General features: G+C 33.3%; 2 protein-coding genes across 9 annotated transcripts in view; one reads left to right on the top strand and one right to left on the bottom strand.

Annotated features, from left to right (window-relative positions):
• Positions 1-314: 314 nt before the first annotated feature.
• Positions 315-24,429, bottom strand: LOC141446713 (uncharacterized). Of its 8 annotated transcripts, none has more exons than XM_074113422.1 (4): positions 5,279-5,430; positions 3,118-3,243; positions 2,957-2,998; positions 315-2,369 (listed from the first exon to the last, which is right to left on the bottom strand). In XM_074113422.1, the coding sequence occupies exon 4, from the start codon at positions 2,006-2,008 to the stop codon at positions 848-850; it is 1,161 nt and encodes a 386-aa protein (XP_073969523.1). In that variant the 5' UTR covers positions 2,009-2,369; positions 2,957-2,998; positions 3,118-3,243; positions 5,279-5,430; the 3' UTR covers positions 315-847. The 8 variants fall into 8 exon arrangements, with proteins under 8 accessions (XP_073969523.1, XP_073969526.1, XP_073969524.1 ...); XM_074113425.1 differs by lacking the exon at positions 5,279-5,430 and adding an exon at positions 4,035-4,190; XM_074113423.1 differs by lacking the exon at positions 5,279-5,430 and adding an exon at positions 3,820-4,041.
• Positions 5,508-24,513, top strand: part of Zip99C (Zinc transporter Zip99C) — a 30,201-nt gene continuing 11,195 nt past the window's right edge. The window contains exons 1-3 of the mRNA XM_074113426.1: positions 5,508-5,898; positions 8,365-8,484; positions 24,290-24,486. Of these exons, the coding sequence (XP_073969527.1) occupies positions 5,676-5,898; positions 8,365-8,484; positions 24,290-24,486 (540 nt within the window). The 5' untranslated portion in view covers positions 5,508-5,675. The remainder of the gene's footprint in view (positions 5,899-8,364; positions 8,485-24,289; positions 24,487-24,513) is intronic.

Genomic DNA, 24,513 nt, shown 5'->3' with positions numbered 1-24,513 from the left:
ATAATGTTGTTTACAGCTGAGGTGATCATGTGTGATAGGGAAGAGAAATTTTTAAAAACTCAGTACGTATTCTGTATCTGGTTATAGTAACCCATTCCACACTTACAAACCTTTCTATGCTGGTACCTCTGGAGAGTTTGTCATTAAATAATTTGAATATTTTTCGTCCAGATAAAGAAATCAGGAATAAAAAAAAAAGATTCAAATTTGCTGAAAAGTTCCTCACTGAGAAAAATTTGAAGTGGAAGACTTAAATGTATTTGGGAAATGACAAGGTAAAGAAAAGTGGTAATAGGATGAAAAAATAAAAGCCATTTTCAGTCATGGGAAACTTTATTTTGCCAAGCTTTCGACCTAGAGACTAGGTCATATCTTCAGGGCTAATTTACAATGTACTATTTTTACATCATTTGTAAATTAGCCCTGAAGATGATCTAGTCCCTAGGTCGAAAAATAATGAACAGAAAAGTGGTAGATTTTTCTCACTGAAGCTACGATTTCTTTCTTATGTTTTTTACTAATTTTTTAAAGAGAATAATAATAAACTTATTACTTTTAAGATAAGATTAAAAATCGCTTAAAATTTGGATGAACATAACGTGAACAAGATTATTTAGTCTGTATTTAAATATGGGTACAAAACATAAGTACAAGTTCTTACATAAGAGTTTGTTAAATATATTCTTTTATTCCAAGAAAACGTATTTAAAATTAAAACTCAAAATATATTTATAACGGATAAAAAAAAATAATAACCACTAGGATGGACTAATCATAGAGATGATGAACGAGCAAATCCTAAGAATCAGCAGACTCACGATGCAGAAGTAATCGTTGGAGGATCCAATTACAGAACAGAGATGGAGGAACCAACAACACATAACCGAGCAGGCCCAGCACTCATGTTGGCTTCGTCAGTATGTATTCTCATATGTTTTCGCAATCCTGTAGATTGACTGAAAATTTTATCACATTCTTTGCATTTAAAAGGCTTTTCACCTGTATGAGTTCTCATATGTATTCGTAAGCCACGATTTTCTGTAAAACAAGAACCACATTCGTTACATTTAAAAGGCTTTTCGCCAGTATGTATTCTCATATGTATTATAAAATTTCCAGCTCGTGAAGTACTATAATCACATTCTCTACATTTATACGGCCTTTCGCCAGTATGAATGCTCATATGTATTCGTAAACTACTTTTTTCTGTAAAACAAGAATTACATTCGTCACATTTATAAGGCTTTTCACCAGTATGTGTTCGCATATGTTTTCTCAATCCTACAGATTGACTGAAATTTCTATCACATAAACTGCATTTAAAAGGCTTTTCACCAGTATGTATTCTCATATGTATTCTTAAACCACAACTTTCTGTACAACTGTAATTACATTCATTACACTTATATGGCTTTTCACCAGTATGTAATCTGTAATGTCTTTTCAAACTACCAGCATGTGTAAAAGTGTAATTACAATCAGTACACACAAACGGCTTTTTGACTGTATGCATTCTTATAAAATGGCATTGCAAAGCGTAGGGTTTTTCGCAAGTGTAATCACATTCATTACATTTATAAGGCCTTTCGCCAGTATGTATTCTCATATGTCTTCGCAATCCTGCAGTATGCCTGAAATTTTCATTACATTCACTACACTTATAAGGTTTTTCACCAGTATGTATTCTCATATGTATTTGTAAACTACTATTTTCTATACAACTGTAATAACATAAACCACATTTATAAGGCTTTTCGCCAGTATGTCTTCTATAATGTCTTTTCAAACTCCTAGCACGTGTAAATCTGTAATTACAATCACTACACACATACGGCTTTTCGTCTGTATGTATTCTCATATGGCGTTGCAAATTATAGGGTTTGTCACTAGTGTAATCACACTCAGTACATTTTTGTGGCTTTTTGTCATTTTCCTTTTTGATGATATGTGTTTGCAAAGCTTTACATGTTGCGGACGTGGATTCACCAACACTGCTGTCGTATAGCATACTGCAAAAATTAGCTTGAGACTACAATAGTAAGAATTTTGTGCAATAGCAGTGACTTCAAAGGCACTTAGGAATCTTGTATATGCTCAAAAGAAAACTGCACTGATTATTTCTCGCTGCAAATTGCCAACATGCATAATTTGGGTTAAAGGATTCAGTTTAAAATGCGTATCTTTGTGATGTCAAGTGGTACTAAAAGTTTCTGCACTACTTGTCCAGATAAGCTTGCCTCAACACCACTCTGCTAGAATTTGAACATCTATCCCACTTAATTCCTTTGGTACTTCTTCACAGTAAGGTTCTTCAGGCAACAATATCCAATAACCACTGAGTGAGTTGTCCGAAAAAAAATCATCTCCACCTGTAACAGAAATGCAATTAGTTATCACGGATACTGGAAGGGTTAAGATCAGGATTGGAGAATTGGGTTCGAACCACCTATCGTTACTTGAATTTTTTTCTTCCTAGGAAGCTCCTACATCTCTTAGTACGATGTTCGACAATTTTGTTTGTAATGAGAAAACATTGCCTAGAAGCCGAGATGCGCAGAAAAAACGGCTACGGGTACCAATGAGCTCATTAAAAAAGTGGTAACTTTTTCATTACATTGCTTTACAAAATAGGTATTCACTTGTCTAGTAAACACAGTGTAATTTTTCTTTTTTTAAATTTAAAACGTGCCTGGAGCAATTTACAGTGCGCTGCCGACCTCTGGACAGTGTTCAGAATGGATAAGTATTGTAATGGATAATGCAATGGACAAGTTTAAAGCTTTCATGCACTAGAAAATGGTAAACTACAGCGCGAAAAACAAAGAAAATAGGGGTGAATTGGCCAAGGTAAGATTCATTATTACTTTGCAGCTTGTAAAATATAAACATCTTAAGATCAATAGACTAGAAGGATATGCTGCTGTTAAAGTAAGCTTCTTAAGTAATGAATATTTACCTCAAGGAACTCAATTAGAGTCTTGTTTAGGACATCGCTAGCCTAAAAAACAAGGTTACTTGAATAAACTGAACTATGAGAAAAGCAGTTGCTAGTTTGGGTTGTACTGGAAACAGTAGCCTAGAAATATATTCTCAGAAATACTATATCAATATACTCACCTATGCTTCATAAGCTGGTTGGTCACTAAGATGGATGACAAGCTGTTTGGTATTAGGAGCTGGAGGCTGCTAATACACAACAGTGAAGAACGAAGATTACTAAGCTCCAGTAAATGGCTGCACCGTCTAAAACAGCAAAACGAAACAATCTGCTGCAAATAAACAGATTCAGTGCTGAATTCAAATTTGGGAACCAAACACATCTTACAACCTCAAAGTACGTTCACGACCCTTGAAAATTACACCAAAAGACTTGTTACGAATAGTAAAATTTATATGTATGCATTAGATTCTTAGTTTTTATCAAATGAATATTACTAGGAAATTGTCAAGAAAAATTAATACGACCTCCACGGGAGCTGAGCAACCCTCAAAGTGCTGTAGGAGAAAGCGATTGTAATTATTATAAATCACTATGAGACAGTGATTCTTTTTAGATATTGAAACAATTTGAAACTTTACGAATGAAATAAATTATTTCTATTTTTACCTTAGTAATACTGCTTTAGTCCAAATTATTGAATTTCTGAATTGTTTTTTAATAAATCGTGGTATAGGGGTACAAATTAAAAATAACGATAAACAATAGGAATGAAATATTTTAATGATTGGATCCAAGCCTACTACAAATAACTATACAGAAAAGCTGTAGTTAGAAGCTTTGCGCTCGAAATAACGGGACAGTAGGGCCTTAAACATTACCTGAAAGTTCCATCAGGCTGCATGCTGTTTCAGATTAACTATTGTCTTTCAAAGAGATGTTTCAAAAAACAGCTTGGTATAACAACTTTATAATTAGCTAACACTTTATGTTGTAGCAAGCAAGTGTAAAGTTCACCTTGTACTAATCAGCTCCTCGACTACAACTAATTCACTCTAGACAATTAACACGATACTTAGCTGTTTTTGCAACTAACCTGGCTTATTGTAAGCTACCCTTACTGATCAGTCAACAACGTCACTGCGGTACTTGTCTTCGTGTACGCACTACACCGTGCATCTCAGCTGAAGTGTCTTTGTGTTAGTAAGTTGGAAAAATGCCCTGTATATACAAGCATTGCCAACCTCCGAGCACAAATAAACTATCAACATTTCACGTTTAAATTATAGAATATTTAATTTTAATTATTGTTGAATATAATAATTTATAAAATAATGTAAAGGCGAAGAGCCTATAAAGAGTGCTTACGAAGAAAGCACTTGGCGGAGGCATGTACGAAATTGATGTCATATTGTAATTAATATATTTCATAATTATAACTAATCTTACGTCCATTAGCATAATTATAATTAGCATACGTCCCGATCTGAAGTTACGTTCCCAGTGTCCCGGCTGATGTTATCACTTTGTGCCGATAATTAGATAAAATCGAAAAGTACAAATATATACGCTGAACACTATAAGAAAAATTTGATAAAATATACATTTAGAATCCATTTTATCTTTCCAGGCGCATTAGTTCTTGGAATAATTTCAATAATAAGCTCTTAAATTTGTAAAACTTATTTTTGTAGTTTTATTAACACCCATGGACACGGAGTAAGCGATAATAATTGTCTGAGTAAGAATGTTTTTAACAGTAGAGTATTGAAGTTGAAATATTTCATAGAAAATGCATTCGTAAATTAGATTGAATACTTAATTACAATTGAAAAATAACATTGTAGAACAGGATTGGATAACTAATCTTTGTTATTTGAGTGAAAGCAATACAACTTTTGTCTGTTTTCTATAATATATTCCAATCTAAAAGTAGGATTTGATTAGAGTTCAGATATTCCTGGGTATTTCTTGTAGGCAGTTTTTCATCTCCAAAAAGCCAAAACTCTCCTTGCCCTTCACACGACAAGAATTAGGTTTCTTGCATTTTCCTGCCATTTTTGAAAAAAACTTATATACGATAATCATTGACTGGCTAAAGCGATGTGTTTACGTGGAAAGCCGAAATCAGAGTTTGAAAAAACAAGGTTACTGCGACCAAAGAAATTTGAAGAAAATTATTTAAACTTAAACCAAAAATTGACTTCTGAAAAATTGATAAAAATCATTCACTTTGTAAATAAATGTTAGAATTATAACGTTTCTCTTTGGTAATTACCATCTTTTTCACCCAAACTAAAAATGATAAAATATGTTAGTAAGGATATTTAAATTACTCACTTCAAATTATCAAAAGTGCGCAGTATTCTTGAAACAACAGGGTCTGTTTCATTTCATTTTGCGTTTTATTGTACATCAATTGAGCAATAACTTTTTTAAATATTTGAATTGATACAATGACCATAGAAACAGTAAGGATGATATAAGGGGCCAACAGTGGCGCTCTCTGAAACGCAAGACCACAAATAACCTAGTAAACATTAAACAAGGCAGTCAGTTGTACTTGTATGAGAGCGTTGTGTTGTCTAAGATGAGACATGTAACATTATATTAAACTGTTAGTTGTAAAAATAATTGGTTAATCTATTAAAACGAAATTGATAGAAATTTATTAATTCGTTTTGAAGAAAAGTCATATTCGGTCATTAATTGTTATTTGTTAAAAACTAGAAAGGCGATGGAATATCAAACAACTCAAGATTCATTTCAATTTGACTTTAGCAATATAAGTGATAGTGAAATTTGGTTTAGAAAACTATTTCAATCAGTAAATTCTTTTTCTGCTTTAGATTATAATCCATGGGTTGGATCAGTAATTGGTTCTGTAATTGTTGGTTTAAGTGGTATCTTTCCGTTGTTAGTTATACCAATTGATGGAGGTGTCAATATCAGCAAAGGAGGTAAAGAAAAATATAGACAAAATATATTTCATTACGTATTAAGAGGTTTTTTGTTTTTTATTTTAGTTTCTTTTGAGTATAGAAATGTTTAAACATCATCTTGAGTTTAATTTAAAAAAAAAAAAACGAAGAGATATCTGCTAGTTGTATGACTCAATACAGGCTTTGGTATTTATTTTTAAAAGAATAAAAATAGCATATAATTTCTTTGTGGCAATAGATTTAAAAAATGTTACTTTTTAAATAAATTTTTAGCTACTTTGTGTATAGAGACACTAAATAAGAGAGTTAAGATTTTTATCCTTGGAACCTTATCAGTTCGTTTGCTTATTACATACTTCAATATTTTTAATGAATAGAGAAAGAGAAAGAAATCATTGAATACGTCAGTATATTATCTTTACTAAAATTTGATTTCCTCCCCTTTCAAACAAATATTTTAGTGAAAACCGGAAATTTAAGAAACATTATCAGCTGTCTTTTAATGTTATGATATCCTACGAAATGTAGGTGTTTTTTTTGATTAATTTCTGATTCAAATGATAAAACAAAATTTTTAAGCTTATCAATTTTTGAAATTTTTCTTATTTTAGCCTTCTTGTAAAATGAATAGCTGAAACAAATGGGAAAAAATAGCTTAAGATTTTAAATTGAGATAGAAGTATATTTAATTGTTTTTAATTACCAGATAAAACTTTTTTATACGTATATAAAAAGTATTACATTTAAAAAAAATGGTTTGATGTTAAATTGGAATTTTTTCAGATCACTGAACTGTATGATTCGTATTGAATTTATAGGTTCTAGGAGTTTCTTTACTTTATTTTTGTTATAATAATCAATATAATCCTGATTCAATCTATATTTAGAAAAGTACTAACTTTTAACAGTCAATACTCTTCAATTATTATCTTAGTGAAGTTTGTGATTAAAAGAATTCACTTATAGATTAACTAAATCAAATCTTTAAGGTCACTGGCTGTATTATTTCCGTTCAACCACTTGCAACATTGAATGCAACATATCAAATGTGCTTCTTCAAAATGAAGAAGTTAATAAAAGAAAATAAATACTTGTAGGATAAATGGTATGCAAAAAAAAAACAGACATCTTTTTGCAATTAATATCAATATTTATATTTAATTGTATTATATTAAATTGAGAAACATTGGTGTAGGTCAACCGATACAGGTAACTGACTTTCTTGCGATTTCTTTTCACTAACACCTACTTCTTTGATTAGGTCATTCACTCAAAGGTTTAGGTTAGGTTTTTGAAAAGGAGTTGTGCCAAATGATCTTGTTTGCCTTAAAGGCCTATTAAGGGAGGATACCTCCTCTATTAGTAAGATTTCCTACCAGTCTATTTTGCGCTATTCTCCATGGGAAGAAAGGGAGTTTCTTCTTCCTTTTGCACAGGATTTGGAAGTAAGTTAAAGAAAAAAAGGAATTGCCGCATCGAGTGGAGAGGGTTCCAAACTCCCCTTGTGAAAAGAGCTAAGACAAAATTTAGAACATATTCTATTGCAGAAGCCTTTGGAAACTACGCCAAGTTCCCTTAAGAAGTGTTTGTGCAATACCCCTGAGAGAATACCACGAAGTGATCATTAATACTAAGCTGATAATATATTTGGCAAATTCTTGTGGTTATGTTATAGGATTTGTCTTGTACAATAATATTGACAGATTAAACTTTATATAGTAGTGTAACCGGTGCTATCGTCCATCTAAATCATATTGAATTGTGTGAATTTTGGTAAAAAACAAAAAACTTTATCATAGAGCCAGACGTATGAAGTGTCAAGCAATGCAGAAGTTCCTCTTCTGATACCTTCTTTAAGAGTCTAACGAGGGATACTTAACAGCTGAAGCTACTTGTCAAATTTGTGCTCGTGATTCGAGGAGAGCTCGAAAAAAATACTGTGAAAAAAGTTCTGAATTTGTGAATCAGTGACTCTTAACGCTATGTTCAGGTCAAATGGTTCATCTGGTGGAACAGATGGAAGACACTATTCATTGGTTAAGGCTTCAGGCGAGACGATTCATTAACGCTACACTGAGATTGCGAGCAAATTAAGTAAAAGAGGCTGTTTCATGGAAACGCCTAAAGCAAGATCTTGGGGATGGTAAACATAAAATTGCCTACCGTTTTTTTTGTTTTACAAACACACCTTTATTAGCCGCCATTCAGGACTTGCATTCGGGGAATCCATGTTGCCCTTTTTGATCAATATTTTTCAGTAAAACTAGCAATATTTTTTTTTTCAAATCGTTCGGCCATTATCTTAAACAACGAAGGAGAAAGCACAGTTTATTAATTTTGTATCCACTTCCGACCTGATAATTTATTATACTGCGGCGGCCAAAAAAGTCACGAGTTCTTTCATCAGCTTAATGTTATCAGCTGTTCTATATTGCTTCCATCTTTATAATGTTTTTATTTATTTCTACCTTCTTTTTTTTTCAGTGAGTGGCGACCGATTGAAATTACTTTTAAGTTTTGCCGTTGGTGGACTGCTAGGCGATGTATTCCTACATCTGCTGCCCGAAGCGTGGAACTTGCAGAGTAAGCAGTCACCAATTAGAGGTGAGTACATTGCTGACGACGTAAGTATTATGATCGTGATAAGAAGTACCGAAATCGACTTTATACCCGGAAGTAAATAATTTATTAAAGGTGGATACGAGTAACTTGTTTTTAATTGCGTCGGATATTGTTGTTTTGTTGGTAAGGTGGATTGACAAGGTCTATACTGCCAGTGCTATTTATACTTGTATTATATTTGTTTTGTTTTTTTTTTAAACAACATTATGAATTCTGTGTAAGTTTACTGCTTCTGCTTTACTTGCGAAGAAAATAATTTCATCATTTCTTGTTTTACTTACATTTCACTTAAAAAAAAAAGTATTACAATCTTTGTAAACCGGATGTATTGATTTTCAGCTAAAATATCCGTTTGGGATTCTCTGAATCCCAGTAAATAGAAAAGGATGTACGTGTATTTTCGTAGTGTTTGTGTCACACAAAACAAACCCTACTTTGAAATGTAAATGAACAAAGATAAGTTTTCCAGTAAGTTGGAAAAAAAATCCTAAGACAAGAGTAGGTTAACTCTCCACTTAAATGAAGAACCTAACTGTTTTGGTGACTGATTCATAGTTTCAATAGGATTAAAAAATAAATGCCAGTTTTCAGTTGTGATACATTTATTCTGCCGAGCTTTCCACCTAGGGGACTAAGTCCATCTTCAGGGCTAGTTTACAAAGTAATATTTTTACATTACAGGACTGTTCAGTCCATGAACAGACAAGACAGAAGACACACCAACCCTGTAATGTAAAAATATTACTTTGTAAACTAGCCCTGAAGGTGGACCTAGACCCCTAGGTCGAAAGCTTGTCAGAATAAATGTGTCACGACTGAAATGGCAATTATTTTTTCATCCTGTAGAACCTAAAATATTCTCGTATATTGTATATGTGCAACTGTCTTTGTACAGAAACATGAAAAAGATTAGATTATGTGGATGCCCAGTTAGTCTTTGCCATTAAAACTCCAGAATTCTGTTGTGCAGCATGTCCATTCCTGTAGGATTAGACCTGAGAGCCTGGACATGGACATGGACTATCAAGAAATGCTTAAATTCGTGAGTTCTTCTCCTCCAAAGAGCCTAACTCTTCCCAACTGTCAGAGAATGGCTACTTAATAGGTATAATAGGGTTTCTTCTTCATCTTTTTCAAATCTATACAGGTCAACTATGGACAATATTGAGCCACCTGTTTACTCAGTTTGCTATGACCCGTTAAGAGGTCTACGATCATCCGTATGGCCTTCCGGCTGTGACATACCGTCGGAAACTTAGACGAGGTGACAAAAATTGATTTTTTTTCCGCATGTCTCTGGCCTGAGGTGAACTAAAAATGGGCTGAAATTAGTGTTGATAAAAATCTGTTACGAGTATTTATCACTTAAAACTATAGACATACGCGTGGGGAACATGGGTTTTTTAACGCAGGAGAGCCAGAGAATCCTTAATCTATTTGGAAAGGAAGATCCTTTTAAAAAAAAATATTTGGCTCTGTTTTACAGGATGGGACTTGTCGCTTTGGGACGATTAAAGAGCTGCGAGAGCTTCCTGGAGAAAAAAAAATAGTCTCCAACGAAAGGGCGATGTAGAGTAATCTCGGATCCTAGGAGGAATCAGCTATTACAGTAAGCCTGAGAAGACCGGGTTAGACAAAGATGGTTCGGGTGGATTTTTTTTGGCGGCGGAAGACCAACGAGAAGACGTTGGCTATCCAAAGCTATGAATCGAGATGGGTGGGGAAACTCAGTGGAGGTCCGAGGGTCATGGTAGCCCTATAGGAAAGTACTAGAATCAGTTCCAATAAAAGGAAGTCGCCCTAATGTTCACTTCAGATTTTCAAGCCATAGTGTTCACTCTTACATATTGCCTAAGACAGAGCAGAATTGCAAAGAGATACAAATAAATATTTCTAAATATACATTAAGATGGTTGCAGTTTCTATGTTGTATATTGTATAATGCTGTAATGTCTCCACTTAGTAAACCATCATTCTCAATCTCTTATTTCTTTATACTATTTTATCTTCAATTGCACATTTCTTATCAACTTTGATTAGCCTTTTAGAGAAAAAGAAGATTTCATTTTAGATTAGTGAAGTTATTAACACTTGGACAACAACTTTAAATGGGTTTTTCTTTTAAATCACGTAATTTTTACGAAGATTTACTAGAATTTTTGTAAATCGATACGTTGTATATGGAAATAATAGATTTTTTTAAGAGCGGAAAAAATAATAAAACGCGTAAAAGATTTGTAAGACATGTCAAGGCCAGTTTAGGTTGACCGTGGCTTTGTATAAGATAGCTGATGTTACAAATTATATAATGTGAAAGTTGGTAACTCTGGCTATGTAACCTTTTATTCAACCCTGTTTATTATAATCAACTCGAAACCTTCTTCTTACTCTTACCAGTAGTGTAAACATGAAGTACTTGTGAAAGTGCATTTAAAAAAAAAAAAATTAAATTTTACCTAAAATCGTGTGAACACTTACTTTTGTTGAAGTTTTTTATTTTCTGAAAACTTTATTTTCTTAGAATGTTCGAGGGAAAAAAAATCGTTGATTTGGTAAGTTAATATTCTAACCTAAACTTGTGAAAAATCTATTCGCATGACTATTTCTAATGTACGAGGAATGAAAAAAGGGAATCAGTGCATTTTTTTTTTTTTTTTTTTGAATCAGTTCCGGTTATAGACTTTTCCACAGAATCCAAAGGCGGATTTGTCTTGTTCACTACCTGGGGTCTCCAGTATACGTTTTTTGTGTGTGATCTCTCTTTCTAAGAAGATTATATCTTCTTTGGTTACCCAAAAGCACAGCATGGCCATTGGCTATTTGTAACTACGAGGGTCGTTTGAAAAGTCCGTGCAAAAATAAAAACTACTTAATTTTTTGGGGTAAACCTTTTTTATTTTTCAACATAAGTCTCCTTTTAGGCTTATACACTTCGTCCAACGCTGCTCTAGTTTGTTGATCCCTTCCGAATAATAGGATTTGTCCAAGTCTGAAAAATAGCCATTCGTTTCTGCAATCACCTCCTCGTTTGAATAAAATCTTTTTCCCGCCAGCCATTTCTTCATATTGGGGAACAAATAGTAGTCCGAGGGAGCCAAGTCTGGAGAATAGGGGGGATGTGAAACGAGTTGGAACCCTATTTCCATTAATTTTGCGACCACAACTGCTGAGAGTGTGAGCTGGTGCGTTGTCGTGATGGAAAAGGACTTTTTTGTGGGCCAATCGTGGGCGTTTTTCTTGCAGCTCGGTTTTCAAACGGTCCAATAACGATGAATAATATGCACCTGTAATAGTTTTACCCTTTTCCAGATAGTCGATGAGGATTATTCCTTGCGAATCCCAAAAGACAGTCGCCATAATCTTTCCGGCCGAAGGAACGGTCTTCGCCTTTTTTGGCGCAGATTCCCCCTTGGTAACCCATTGTTTAGATTGTTCTTTGGTCTCAGGAGTGTAGTGATGTATCCATGTTTCATCCACAGTGACGAAACGACGCTTAAAGTCCTGCGGATTCTTCTGGAACAGCTGCAAACCGACCTTGCAACACTTCACACGATTTCGTTTTTGGTCAAGCGTGAGCAATCGCGGCACCCATCTTGCGGATAGCTTTGTCATGTCCAAATGTTGATGCAAAATATTATGTACCCGTTCATTCGAGATGCCCACAGCACTAGCAATCTCACGCACCTTCACTCTTCTGTCATCCATCACCATATCATGGATTTTATCATTGATTTCTGGAGTAGTAACCTCAACAGGGCGTCCAGAACGTTCAGCGTCACTTGTGCCCATATGGCCACTCCGAAAATTTTGAAACCACTTATAAACTGTTCTAATCGAAGGTGCAGAGTCACCATAATGTTTATCAAGCTTCTCTTTAGTCTCCTGAGGCGTTTTGCCTTTCATAAAGTAGTGTTTAATCAACACACGAAATTCTTTTTCGTCCATTTTTTGAAAATCACTCGACTTCCTCGATTCAAACGAATGCCAAACACAAAGAAATAGACCGATCTGGCTGAAACTTGGTGTGTGTTCTTCCAAGAGATGCTATTAACTAAACATAACCTCGATACGCGCCAGTGGTGCTATCTCTCTGACTTTGCACGGACTTTTCAAACGACCCTCGTAAACAAGTATCGAGAACTCCAAAACGTACTTAAACCATTTGGTTAAACATTATGGTGTTAACCTAATCTAATTGAGACAGCTTCTTTTTTTTTTGGTTACAAATTGGTTAACTGTATTGTGGAAAACTGATGAACATTTTCGAAACACTTTCGACCGGTACAATGTGCTAATACATCATATAAACTGAAACCCACCCGGTATCACACACGCTACACCTTCAAGTTTAAATTGAATACCCATCCCGTATTTGTGTGCAACCGAGACTGAATTAAATCACTTGCGTCACCAAATAAAATAGGCAGTGGGCGTATGGTTTTACTGTGGTAAATTCAATTTTTGTTGTCGGACAGCTGGGTCCGTAATGGTTTTACTTTCGCCCACGTTCAAGAGGAAGTGCGTTTGCGTCAAACTTCCGATACGGAATTTTCAGAGGATGTAGTACTTGTCTGAGTAACGCCGTAAATTTGAATAATTGTTGCGCGTTACAAACAATGTAAATTTAAAGTTGTAAAAAGTGCATCTCCACTGTTTTTTTTTCCACCTCAAAATGGTTCCAACCATTATTTTTTAGATTAATCTTTTGTTTTCTTTGTTATATTAAGTGCCGTTTCAGTATATTGTCCAGTTCTAAATACGTGTAACATTTAATGAGTACGAAATCTTTAACGGAAACCTTCAGAGTTGCGAGTATTAGTCCACCGGAAATGATTTGTACAAAGAAAAAGATGTTTTACAACTTTCTCTATTGTTCTTTGGGGGTTCCATTTAACTAGGACAAACATATCTTAGGCTATCACTTTAGTTGGTATCTAGAGGTACTTGTGATAACTCCGCTTCCTTGAAGATGAAGCAATTGGTCTAACTAATCATTTATTCTTTTAGTCAAACCATAAGTTTCTAGAGAATTTAATTAAGGGAATTGCTATAAGAGGAAGCCAAGTCCTTGTATTTCCTTTTTTTCTCTTGGTTTCGGGATTTTCCTCAACCCAATCATTTCTTCTTCATCTTAAAGGGACTTTTTTCATTTACATCCCACCACGTACTTCTTGGGCCGTCTTTAGGTCTCCTTTCTCTAGCTTCCTTCGGCATGCACCCAGCCAGCATCACTTTTATTTAGGCCAAGTCACTCTAGCGTCTTTCGTTTGACTTAGTGTTTATTACGGTACTGATTAAAGAAAATCTAATTGTTGGCTAATCTAATGTTAGCTGGAAATCCATTTCTACTGCTTACATCTCGTCTCGAAGGTACTTTTTTCTTTGGAATTGTATTCAGGAAAATTTCTTGGTATGTGCATTGTTTAATCTGCACGAGTGAGTCCTAGTAGTTCCTAAAGGATGGAGTTAATCATGGAGGTGCACTCCTATCCTTCGATAACTCTTCTCCGGATTCCTGGGTCAGAAAAGCCATTAGTCTCTAATAAAAGAGTAAATGCTAAGGATTCAAATTAGCGAGGATTCGGTCCAAAGAAAAACAACAACTTGTCTTCTTTTTTGGCCAACGTTTCGACAAATATATTACCTTCTTCAGGGCTTGGCTATGCTGGTTGGTTGCTACAAGTTGTTGTTTTTTTTTGGACCGATTCCTCCTCGCTAATTTGAATCCTTAATATATATAATATTTTTACGGTCACTAAAAGCTGTTGTAAAGTAAATGTTAATGAAATTGTTGGAAGTTTTCTGTTGCTAGAATATTCTTGGTATTGCGAGATGTAGGTAACGATCGAGTACAATGGGCCTTTTAATTATCTAGATCAGCGTTTCCCAACCTTTTTTTGGCTCACCGTACCACTTGGTAGTATATCATGCTAAATTGTACCACTTCGCAAAAAATGTTTGTATTTCGTGAAATTTGTTATTCCGAGTGTGTTATTTTATTATATTATCTTTATTTGTATAGAGATACCAATGAATCTGTTCACTTTCATGTTCACCATAAACTTTGTAAAATGTAAGATCTTAATTTTAAAACTTTTTTTAAATTAAATTTAATGTTGCTTGAATAGAGCTTACTCATTACAATCCAGTCTCTTTAAGCAGATCTTTACATAGTTATCATTTAAGTTCTGTCACATGATAATTCTATTAAATTTTCTTTACATTTTATTTGTTAATGATGTAGCTTTTCCTAAATTTTCTTTATTGAAGGGGGTTTGAAATCCAATTATTATTTGTGTTTTCGGGTTTTGGGAAAATACTCCATGAAAGACAATTTTAATACTGCTAAAATGTGCTATTATATTTTCTCGTATTTCTTGAGACAGACTAACCTTATTACTGTACATATTTAGAACTTTACTGTATAATATTTAATTAAAATAATTTGTATGAATTATAGGGGAAAAAACGTATCTATAATAATTTTATGATTTAATTTTTTAAATTTTTTTGTCCGCCATTATTGATTATTTTTCGTGTACCACCAACCAGCAACTTGCTTTCCACAAGTTGGGAAACGCTGATCTTGAATTTCGATTAAATAATTCCAAAATTGAATGCATTGAATAGCTTTTAATTGGGAGTATCTGATACGACGTTAGTCAGCAGCTGTACTTATCTATTAACAGAGAATAAACAGTGTTGATGGTCAACACAATCTGGCCTTCCGGTCCCCAGTACTGTGCTACAGTTAATATTTATTTAAAGTAAATAATTTAAAAAAAAAAAAAATTCTAGCGAAAATACCACCATATTTTTCCCTCCAAAGTTTATTTTTTTCTGAAAGTAAAACGTGTTCTTAGAGGTTAGGTTATGTGAATAGAAGATGTTCTCAGTAGATATTTTATTTTATACGTAAGAAGCCCTCGACCCAGTCTGAACGGCAGACCGTTAAAGGTTACTGAGATGTAATAGTGTTCTATTGTTAGTAACAGCATCTCTCCTTATTTGCAACTATTTCCTCCCAACTAGTAGATTTGTTGAAATTAGCTAAGGGTAAACAAAAAATACAATCTGTAAATGAAACACGATTCGACCTTATAAAAAAAAAATTGTGACCAAAGATTTGCACTTTTGCACTTTCTCTTACTTTACGTAAGCATAAGTAGTGCGATCTTGTCAAATCATGAAATGAGTATTTACTCACCAGGATCCCCCGGAATACGTGCTCCGGAACTCCTGGTGATGCTTACCAAATTGTGGGCGTTCACTTTAATAACTAAGAGAAGGTATTGTGATCGAATATTTCGCTGGAAATTGTGAGAGAGGAATTGGTTAGGCTTTTTTCTAAACTTCCGGTTTTGACTTTAGTTCTGGTCTAATGTTTGTTAGTAATAATAATGTTTAAAAAGTCTTTGAGCTCCTAAAAACAACAAAAATTTTTTTGAAATCGGTTAGGTTTTTCAAAAGTTATGGTAATTTAAAATATGAAAAACAAATTTCAGTTTTTTGTCAAAATTATGTTATTTTTTTAAAAAAAGAATCTGTTCCAACTGGGCACAATCAACGGATAGGCAAGCCAAAACTCTGGACGAATCCCACGCTTTGCTTGTAGCAGCACTTATGGAGGCGAAGTCAAGATCTAGGCAGGTTAGAGTTATTCGACGTTTCAGATCATCGACTGAAGCCACGGGATTAAGGATACTGTACACTTTATTTTTTTATGTATCCCCACAAAAAATAGTCCATTTGGGTTAAGTCCAGAGATCGAGGTGGCCATTGGATGGGACAATGAGTCCCTAGGCACTTTTCATGGAAATTTCTGTCCAGGTAACCTCGAACCACTCTCGCATTATGTGCCGGACAACCATCTTGTTGAAAATACATATCTAGCCGACGTTGTAGATGAACATCTTCAAGCAAAACTGCCTCTGAAAAAAAAGTTAGATACCTTACACCAGTTAAGTTCTCTCTGTAGAAGTATGGGGCCGATTAGTTGATTTCCTAAAACTCCACACCAAACGTTTGTAGAAAAAACAACCTGAACGTCGAATAACTGTAGCCTGCCTAGATCTTGACTTCGGCACCATAAGTGCTGCTACAAGCAAAGCGTGGGAGTCCAGAGTTTTGGCTTGCCTATCCGTTGATTGTGCCCAGTTTGAACAGATTCATTTAAAAAAATTATAAAATTTTGACAAAAAACTGAAATTTGTTTTTCATATTAAAACTGTCCGGTAGGACAGTTGTATAAGGGTTGATCATCAAAAACTGCACGGGAAAGCGTAACGTTGAAAAACACCCAACTTTGACAATTTTTTTCTCTTTTTCTATAAAACATAAAATTCCCAAACTTTCTTTAAATCTTACTCCAAACCCTCCTTTATAACTGTAATTTTTTTGCAACAACCCAGATTTTATAGGTTTCGAGAAAAAAGTTGTTGAAAATGAGCAAAAACGGCATTTTCAAAAATTGTTGTTGTTGTTCTTCTTCTTCTTCTTGTTGTTGTTGTTACCTTTTTTGTAAACAACGTACCGCCTAAACGCGCGACCCGATTTTTATGAATGAAGTATCATTCGATTCGGAATTTTATGTAGATGTGCCTTTTGGGGGTCTCGACGCTGTACATCGAATGGGAGAGGAGTTAGCCCCCTTTATGTAAGGCCCCCTTCAAAATTATTATTACTAATTACTCTGTAAATCTTAGCCCGATTTTGATAAAATTTGGTAGGATGATAGAGTTAGGGCTCCCCTACGTAACATTAGAGCGACGATCAGCTCTTACACTTGTTAAGGGGAAGTATAGCAATCGTTGCAAATTATCGACACGTGAACCGATTTTCATGAATGAAGTGTCATTCGAATCGAAATTTTGTACAGATTTGTACTTTAAAAGTCTCGTCGCTATGCCTCATAAGGAGGGGAGTTTGTCCCACCCAAGTAAGGCCCTTTCTAAAACTATTACTACCAATATTTCTATAACGCTTAGTCCGATTTTGATAAAATTCAGCTCAAATAAGTGGTTAAAGCTCCTCTACGTGGCTGTGAAGTGCTATCATGCTCTTGCACCTACTAAGAGGAATTACTGCAATCGTTTAAATTATCAATGAGTGAACCGATTTAAATCAATGAATTGTCGTTCGATTAAAAAATCTTTGCCTCTTTGCTTTTTAGGGAGAAGTACTGCAATCATAGTTTATTTTTCTTTCTCCTCTTAATAGAAAGTACTGAAATCGCAGTTTAATTTTGCTATTTACGTACAAATACCTTCCTATTTTATTCAAAACGTTTTCTCAAAAAAAATTTGTTATTGAGGATGGTTTGGGCTGATTTGTGTGCATTTTGGCGTTCAATCAACCCTTATACTTAACATTTTAAACTGTAAGTTTTTGTTAAGGAGATTTTAAATTACCGTAACTTTTGAAAAACCTAACCGATTTCAAAAAACATTTTGTTGTTGTTTCTAGGAGCTCAAATACAACAAAAAATATGCAAAAAAAAATATAACGTTCCATTTGAAAAACAAAAGTTGGATGCTGTATCTCGAGATACAGGGGTTTAAAAAAATGGGTCAATCACTGAAAATAAACTAGACTAAAGATGATTAAATACGTGTTATTTATTTTTTCGAAATTTCCCGCCGTTTAAAAAAAAAAGTGGGTGGAGCATGTAACCATGGTCACCCTGTATTTATGAGTTTGGAAAAATTAAAAGACGAAAGAGGAAATCATTTTTGACTATTTACAACAATTTTCTTGGTTTTTTCTTTCACCTCTAAATTAGCAAGCTTTAAAATTCATTCTGATAAAACAAATTCCAGTAAACGATTGGTAATTACGTAATCAAGTCTCTTCTTCTTTCCTCCATGGAATTGCGTCATAGCTGTGATGTCATTCTATAATTTAGTCTGTACATTATATCCGCAATTGAATTCTCTTAATTAGTAAAAAAAAAATTACAAAAAAATTCAGCTGGTTTGATTTTAAATTTACTTACAATTATTTGTAAGTTCTAAAGGTTCTGTTTATCGACAGTAATTACTTTATTTTTTTAATTATTAATTTTTATTATTGAGCGTTCATAAATTTATGTGATGTCATTTATATATTTAAATTTACGATGCTATTTAAAATTGCAATATATATATATATAATAGTTACTGTATAATTACATTTGAAGAATTAGAAATTTAATATAAATGCAAATTTAGAAAATACTTTTTTTTAAAAACTTGAGAAATGCGTTACAGGCAAAATTTAGGGAGAAATTTATACTTTCTCTGCTACTACTTCTAACACTTCTGTTATTTAAAAAATTTTATACTTTGATATAAATTATTTTAGATAAAAATTTCAAAATAACAGATATAAGTTTGATATTAAAGGCTAGAGGGGAGTTGTTGAATTTAAATAACAAACGTCTATTCCAGCGGTTCTGTAATTTCTTCACTTTGTATTAGATCCGTGCAGGAAGATATACGAGGTCTGTAAATTAAGTAATGAGACTGATTTTTTTATTCAAAAAGAATTACAATTTTATATTGTCACCTTCAAAATAACTTCCTTCTGAAGCCACACAGCGCTGGAGACGTTTCTTCCACTCCTCACAGCAGTGCTCGAACTCCGATACTGGAATAACCTTCAGCTGGTCGGTTACAGCCGTTTGAATGATTTCCGACTGTCCCAAAATGAGTTTCCTTGAGGTGATTTCTGGAACGTATCATTACTGGTGACGAGTCTTGGGGTGTTTGAGTACGACCCAGAAAACAAGCGCCAGAGCATGGGAGTGGCGGCACACTTCAACCACCTCTCCAAGGTCCAAAAAAGCAAGGATGGCCGAAGTTGAATGCATCAAATGCATGCTGATTTGCTTTTTTCGATATCCACGGAATCGTCCACAAAGAGTTTCTATCTCAAGGTCAAAAACGGTCAATCAACACTTTAAACCGAGAGCTTCTTGAAAAACTTCGGAAAAAGGGTCATTCGTGTGAGAGACCAAACATCAAGAACAAGTGGGTGTATAACATCACGATAATGCTCCTTGTCTCAACAGCAATTTCAATAAACCAGAGTTTTTGCCTGTGAAAACATTCCTGTGGCTCCTCAGCCTCCTTATTCGCACTGACTTGAGTCCTTGTGACTTTCCGAAGTTGAAAAATCACCTCAAGGGAACTCATTTTGGGACAGTCGGAAATCATTCAAACGGCTGTAACCGACCAGCTGAAGGCTATTCCAGTATCGGAGTTCGAGCTTATTTTGAAGAGGTGACAATATAGAATTGTAATTCTTTTTGAATAATTTTTTTTTAAAAAAATCAGTCTCATTACTTAATTTACAGACCTCTTACTTCACTGTCTTGCGATCTGCCCCATCCTTAGTGAAATTCGGTTTAAATTTTTTGAAACAATTCAAAAGAAGAGTTAATTAAGTACTTTAAATGGCGCTAATTTTTTTTTTATTTATTAATTCAATATATTGTAAATTGGCTTGGTCCTACATATATCAGTTAATTTTAGAATGTATAGGTTTTGTGACCGTAAATTGTTAAAGTTAGGATTCAAGATAGGCGAGGAATCAGTCCAAATAAAAAACAAACTCGTCTTCTTGCCAACGTTTCGACAAATATATTGTCCTCAACCAACTGTAACTCAACCAACCCGCATGGCCACGCCATGAAGAGGACAATATATTTGTGGAAACGTTGGCAAGAAGACGAGTTTGTTTTTTATTTGGACCGATTCCTCGCCTATCTTGAATCCTAAGTTTAATTTTAGAATTTAATTTTTAATTTTATATTGTTTTCATAGTGTATTTATTCTATAGTGCGTTAATTCTGTTTTTATAGTGTATTTTCTATTGTTTTTAGTGCAAGCAGTTTTTTTTTTTTATTTTATTCATTTAATTTTTCTCCTTTTCTCGTTGTATTGTTTTTCATACAACCCCTCTGATGGTGTATTGTATTGTCTTTTATTAATTTGTATTTGTGAAATTTAAATTCTTTATAATAAAAGATATTATTATTATAATTACATTTTAAGATATCTTTTTTTGAATATAAAGAATATAAAGACTTACAAATATGTTTTCCAAATTTTTAAGCTATAAACATCATCATAACTCTTGGGGATTTTTGGACTAACGAGTTTAAATGGGAAACAAATCAAGGCAGTTAATTTACTGAAATGGTAGAAAAAAGTTTTTTTTAAAAATAATTATGATCCTCCACAATATTTCTTAAAAAGAAGAAGATTCATAATTATTGTTAGTAGACTAAGTAAATTTCTTATTAACATTAGATTTTATTGAACCATTTAGTTCAACTAAATAGCATAGCTATTGGAAATGAAAATTTGCCACGATTGCAGTACTTCCCTTTACTAGAGAGAAAGAGAATGTGAAGAGATTAAATCAAAATGAACCTTGGAAGTGCTAAACAGACCCTGACCTTTTGACCTGAAGAAGGTATGGGGGATTTCTGTTTTAGAAGTTATTTTCTAGTTTTAGCAGATCTCTTGTTTGTTTACTTCACTTTTAATTTTTATTATTTTCAATTATATTTTGGTCTCTTGCACGAAGTATGACGCATTTCCTGTATATGTATTCGAGATTTCACAGGAAGGAAGCGTTTGTTGTTTTGGGTCCTCTTTGAGACTAAATATTGGGATATGAGTGGATCTCTCGCTACGAGTTTTTGATTTAAGTGTTGAATTTTAGGGTGGGATGTCCACCATGTTGTCCATTCCAATGTATAAGCACATAGTGTTACCAGGTCCCCTGTAAAATTAGTGATAATTTCCCTCACAGACTCCCAGCGCCAATCAATTTGCATCATTTCAATTATTCCAACCAATCAGATGCATAAACTGCCCCCGTCCAGTATTTCCACTAATCAGCTGTTCATATTTCTTCCATAATTCACGATAACTAAAAATTTAATAGTAAACACTATAATTATTTTTTAAAAAAATTAAAATTCATAAAGTTCAGTTACTACAATATATTTTGAAATTACTTATTCTTTTATACATTACTATTTTAATAAGTTTTCTTTTTTTAAAGTGTCCGAGATATTATTAAATTTAATACTTATAATAATTTTTCATCATTAATTTTGAACAGATTATCAACTATATTTCTCAGCCGTACTTTACTTACAACTACCAAATTAGATGTGGACCAAAGCAAAGCTACAAAGCAGACGTTCTTTTCAGTAAATTTACTGTTCCTTTTTAGCTGGACCAATAGCCAGTGTTGCACCGTCCATGGATCATTATTTACTCAGCAATGGAGAATTTCCCAATTGATTGAACCCTACCACTATGATTAATCAACCATTATGGTACAGAATATTTTAAAAACGAAAAATTCCTCAAACAAAATGAAAGTCAGTGTAAAATGATAAAAGGAAGAAGTGAATATAATCTGGATTTATACCAGATTTATCGGTAGGTTTGGCTGTACTGTGTAATTTATTATATTTCACAATTTTGAGTAGACGAAAAAATCTATATGACATATATAAATTTTATTGATTACCAAATACTTCAGTCTTATCACTGAACAGGTACTTATTTGTCTTTAAATTTATTGCACCCAGTGCTACTAGATTGTTGTTTGCATTGATTATATTTATCGTGGATGAAAGATTGATATTGTTAAAATAAAAGTTAAATACCCTATATCTTATCTAATAAATTTTTGAAAAATCTTGGAATTATATAAAATTAAGATTTCATTGGAAATGAATTGTTTTGAAAAAGCCCTTAAGTGTTTTATTGTTTAAGAGCACTGTCCAAATAAACTCAGGAGGACTGATTCAAAAAATATCTAAATAACATAACACTTCCTGTATTTATTCTGGCGAATCCTTTTCTATGAACCCTCTAAATATTTTATCTTCAACTTTAACTTTATAACTTTAAATGCGATTTCTGGAAACAATACAATTTTTATTGTTTAATCGAATATTTTGGCGAACATTCTAATGATCATATTAAGGATATATCAATAATTGAATAAATTACATACCTAATCGATACTAGTCAAAATAAAAAATTATGTTTTTTAAACATTTTAATTAATTCCTTTTTTATTTATTTATTTGCTTTAAAATACTATTTATAGTTGAATATTCAATTACTACTGTAAATTACTGACTATAACCTAATACTACCTACTCTGATCCTAATATCAGTTGATTGTTGAAAAATCCTGTATTGTTTACTATCGCTACAGTACGCATCTGATTGGTTGAAATAATCGATATGTTGATTGGCTCTTGGAGTTGTGAGTGAATGGCGGATCATGAATTTACTTCAATTTACGGCTTTTTGTTTTTCTCGTAAATATGACTTCTTTAAACCATTTGTGTCTCACGGAAAAGTGAAAAATTCGTTTATATCAGCAAATTTTTTTTTGTTTTTACTTTATTTAATTGAAAATGTTTCAAAAACATGAAAAATAGAACAATATGGCCAAAAAATAGAGAATTTTAAAGAATTTTTATTTCCTTATAGATTAAAAATAATAATAATAATAAAAGACACGGCATCTTATTTTTTTTTACTACAGGTAAGACTTTGATTATCACATTGGTAAAATGTATCTTTTCTTTTCTTTTTTTTCCTGATAAACTGCGAGCTTTCTTCGATGAAGTGTTTTGGATAAGGGTTGGAAAATGTTGACCGGTAAATCTTCGAGACAATGATAGACTTGGTGTAAATGTTATTTTCTTCTGTGGTATCTTTATTTTTGATATATTTTTTCTTCAAGTATTTCTTCCGCTAATTTCTGCTTGAAAACGTGAAATGCTCTTGTCTGTACTCAAAAAAAAAAAAAAGTTGCGTTTTGAAGGTCTAATTGCCTCTTGACTACTGTCGGAAAAACAACCGTTCATTTTTGTCTAAATTTTACCCTGAAACCATATCTGATTACCACTTTTCATTGACTGCATCCCCAAAATGCACAGGTGTATATGCGCGCTGGTGATCCGTGCCTAAATTAAATGCACGTAAATATGCGCTCTGGTGATAGTGGTCTGGCAAAATGAGCGCATATATGCGCTTATGGATGCTACTGGGTTGATAGTATACGTAAACGTAAAGTACTCTGATATGGCTAGTTGGAGAAAAATCTAGAATGTAAAATTGAATTTAGAAGTGTTATAAATCCAATTTGCCGGGCAAGTTTGAAGGTTTCTCTTTTATTATTTTATGAAGAGTATAGTATTAATAAGATTGATTCCAAATTACAGAGTTTGAAGGAAGGATAATATTTGTTTGTAGTCTTGTCAGAATTTTCGTTAACTTGAGAACTGATGATATAATCGCTGAAGAGAATCGTTACTCAAGTGAGGTTCCCCATAACTGAGGGTACTTTCCAAGTCCTCTACCATTTACTTTTTATATTTTTGATGTAGTTACGACTTATTTGAGGAAAGAAGTTCTGTAGGAGTCTGCTGTTCCACATGCAAAGGGGTTCAAACCCTGAGAATTATAGCAAGAAGTTATTAAATTGTAAGAGTGCCAAAAATAATACATGTTTTTTTTCAGGCATTATTGATTTTAGGGAGACGCAGTTGCCTCTTTATTAATGTGTTACTTATTAATACTTAGTAATATAGTTTGATTCTTGATAAATATGGTGAGATAGTGACATAAGATAGTCATGCTGTTTAGGCCAATAAAAAACAAATCATTCATCCATATCCGCTGTGAAGCACCAAAATGTGTACGTCCATACATTGCTCTTAAAAAAATATTAAAACCAATTTTCAATGATTGACTTACAGATATGCGAGAACATCCATCAATGTTCTGTGGATTATGGGTGCTAACTGGTCTACTGGTGTTCATCATAGTGGAGAAATTATTCACCAAAGAGAATCCAGAAATATTGGCAGAAGAAGTGAAATTAAAGGAGAAAGAGGCTGTGAAAAATAATAATAATCTAAAAACTACACCTGATGACGACTGTAAAGGCAAAGAGGTAATATTGTGTTTACTAGTTTACCTA

Source organism: Rhodnius prolixus, unplaced genomic scaffold (genome assembly GCF_049639745.1).
Source record: "Rhodnius prolixus isolate KJV_2025 unplaced genomic scaffold, Rpr scaffold_7, whole genome shotgun sequence".
NCBI classification, from domain to species: Eukaryota; Metazoa; Arthropoda; class Insecta; order Hemiptera; family Reduviidae; genus Rhodnius; species Rhodnius prolixus.
The sequence above is the reverse complement of the archived record's forward strand: the minus strand, read 5'-3'. Positions and strand labels throughout refer to the sequence as shown.

Bases quoted from the DNA above. Each gene is read 5' to 3' on its own strand.
- LOC141446713 (XM_074113420.1), bottom strand. From the start codon at position 2,008: ATGCTATACGACAGCAGTGTTGGTGAATCCACGTCCGCAACATGTAAA.